The sequence below is a fragment of the Acyrthosiphon pisum genome, chromosome X (genome assembly GCF_005508785.2).
Source record: "Acyrthosiphon pisum isolate AL4f chromosome X, pea_aphid_22Mar2018_4r6ur, whole genome shotgun sequence".
Taxonomy (NCBI): Eukaryota; Metazoa; Arthropoda; class Insecta; order Hemiptera; family Aphididae; genus Acyrthosiphon; species Acyrthosiphon pisum.
In genome coordinates this window covers 7,689,903-7,692,346 of record NC_042493.1, presented here as the reverse complement: position 1 = coordinate 7,692,346, position 2,444 = coordinate 7,689,903, and the positions used below count along the sequence as shown (strand labels likewise).

Here is a 2,444-nt window from a genome sequence, read left to right as displayed (position 1 = left end):
ATTTTCAACTGTAAAAATATGACCTTTCTTAATTAATATTATATTATATTAACTGCAACAAAGACCAATACCCCAGGTACCTAACTTGAAATCCAAGGCTCAGTTTCAATTTGTATTTATATAAATTTCCATACTTGTACCTGCATTAAGGGGTTCTAGGTTTGCATCTCCAAGGCCCAAGTAATTGGCTGCCAGCCACCTAAGTTATATTTTCTCTTGCTTACCTCTATACGACTATACGACTGTAATATAGGTACATAATGGTACATAATGTAAGAAATAAGACAATTATTGACGAAACATGTAGGAACATCAGTTTTTTGCTGATTATAAAGTGAAAATTGTTTTATAAGTACATTTGTAGCATTCAAATGGCATTACTGTACGCAATCGTATTTATAAGATAATAAAAAATGTTCTGTGGGTAATATTAATATCAGCAGATAGGTAGGTACTTACTCTTGACCGACAGAATGATTCAAGTACAGAATCTGATATCCTTGTTTCAAAATCATTTATCTAAAATATAAACGCATTTATTTAATTAATTTTAAAATAATTAGATTGGTACCTATGATAATTTGAAATATTGTTTAAACCTTATTCATAGCATCTATATCATAATAAGAAGTTGACATATACTTGCTGTTTCTAAAAATATTTGATAAATCCTCTCTAAAAAAAAAAAAACAAGTCATTTGAACTAGATTTGTTTTTAGGTTGCTAATTTTATTTGGTGATAAGGTACCTTGGATAATTATCAACTTTGATGCAATAACTTCCATTCAATGAACATTTCTCAATTGCCTTTTGTTCAGGTATAAATTTATTTATTTTAATTTTCTCACTAGTTGAAGTTGGAAAAACAATTGATGAAGAGTTTGTCAAGTTGGCCGTTGGTAAGACTATACCTCTTATAGTTTCAATATCAGTTTGCACATTTCTAATAATAAATAATGATTTTAAAAATCAGTGTATTTGCAATGAAATTTAACAACTGTGTTTATTTTGTTTTAACTATAAATCAAAAGTATTGTTCCGCACTTGTTTCATATATTTTGTATTTTAAATGAGCACAATATTTGAAAAATACATACAAACTCTATACATATTATGTATGGCAGCAAGGAGCCCAATATATTTATATTGTTTAACTTAAAACGAATGCTTACTGTGTGACTAAGTGAGTTCGTTATAGGTATATTTAAATTGATATTACAACTATAATATTTACTGTCAATTCAAAATGTTGTCGTTATATTTTACTTTAGTTAAATCTCAATAATTAATGTTGTGATTAATAATATTGAATATAATATTTGGGGTTGTGATATATACCACGTTTTGATGTACATGCCAGCATAGGCGTAAACTGAGGGGGGGAGGGGCAACTTTTGGGCAACAATTGCCCAAGTCACGCCCGTGCATGGCGTACATCAAGTAAAAAAGTTAACCTCAGCTTGACCCACCTTGTGCAAAAGTTATTGCGCCGTCACTATAGTCTATAGACACATGTACCTAGTAGGTAGGTACCCTAGCAGTACATACTATAAATTATACTAATATATAGTCATTGTATATGTATTTACCTATGTTAAATACTTGAATGATTCAGTGTTAAAAATACTTTTTGACTTTTATACTTACGAAGTAAGGAAACCTGGAAATCTAAATAAGAATTATCCGTCAACTTACTTTTGATTTTTATTATAACTTAAAGTCGTAGTTATAGTTCTATTATCTTGATAACTTATTCCTTCGGGATCATTCTTAATAGATAACCATTCATTTTCTTCCCGGTGAGAATTATTGTAAAATATATAAGTGTGTTCTGCTATGGAATAAGGCCACTGTAACAATAAAATTAAATTTACTAAAAAATGACAATCTTAAAGTGTTTAGTATCTATAGGCAATTTAAACGATCTTCGAGAAAAATTTGAATTAAAAATAAAAAAAGGTGGGTAAGTGGATGTCGCTCTGCTGTACAGTAGGTTACAAGTGGGTCACTGTATAATGGATAGTATTAAATTTGAATTCAATGATATAATATCATTGTATAAGGAAAACGATTCTGAGCGGAGACGGTTTGTCAGTCTAGGTATTAGACATACCTATTATAGGTATACTTATCTATAGTATTAAAAAAAAATTGACCTATAGGTAATAGGTATCAATAATAAATTCCAAATTAATCATATCACAATATCCATTAGGTAACGCGTTATACATCAACAACAAACCGTGGTACTATCATAGATATATAATAGTATACTTTAGAAGTTTCAAGTACCCACAAATAATATTATACAATCAAAACAAATAACTAAAATAGTTATTCCAGGTTTTTAATATGTACTTTTGTAAATTTGAACTTAAAATGAATATAAAATAACTGTGCTTATGTATTTTTTTAGATTTTTGGTAACAGATTAAATATTTACG

The 2,444-nt window shown here is 28.6% G+C and overlaps 1 protein-coding gene across 1 annotated transcript in view; it reads right to left on the bottom strand.

Annotated features, from left to right (window-relative positions):
- LOC107884984 overlaps positions 1–2,444 on the bottom strand; it is a 7,859-nt gene that overhangs the window by 1,527 nt on the left and 3,888 nt on the right. Inside the window, exons 2-5 of the mRNA XM_029492832.1 lie at positions 1,696–1,888; positions 749–943; positions 600–675; positions 460–519 (exon numbers count right to left, since the gene is read on the bottom strand). Of these exons, the coding sequence (XP_029348692.1) occupies positions 460–519; positions 600–675; positions 749–943; positions 1,696–1,888 (524 nt within the window). The remainder of the gene's footprint in view (positions 1–459; positions 520–599; positions 676–748; positions 944–1,695; positions 1,889–2,444) is intronic.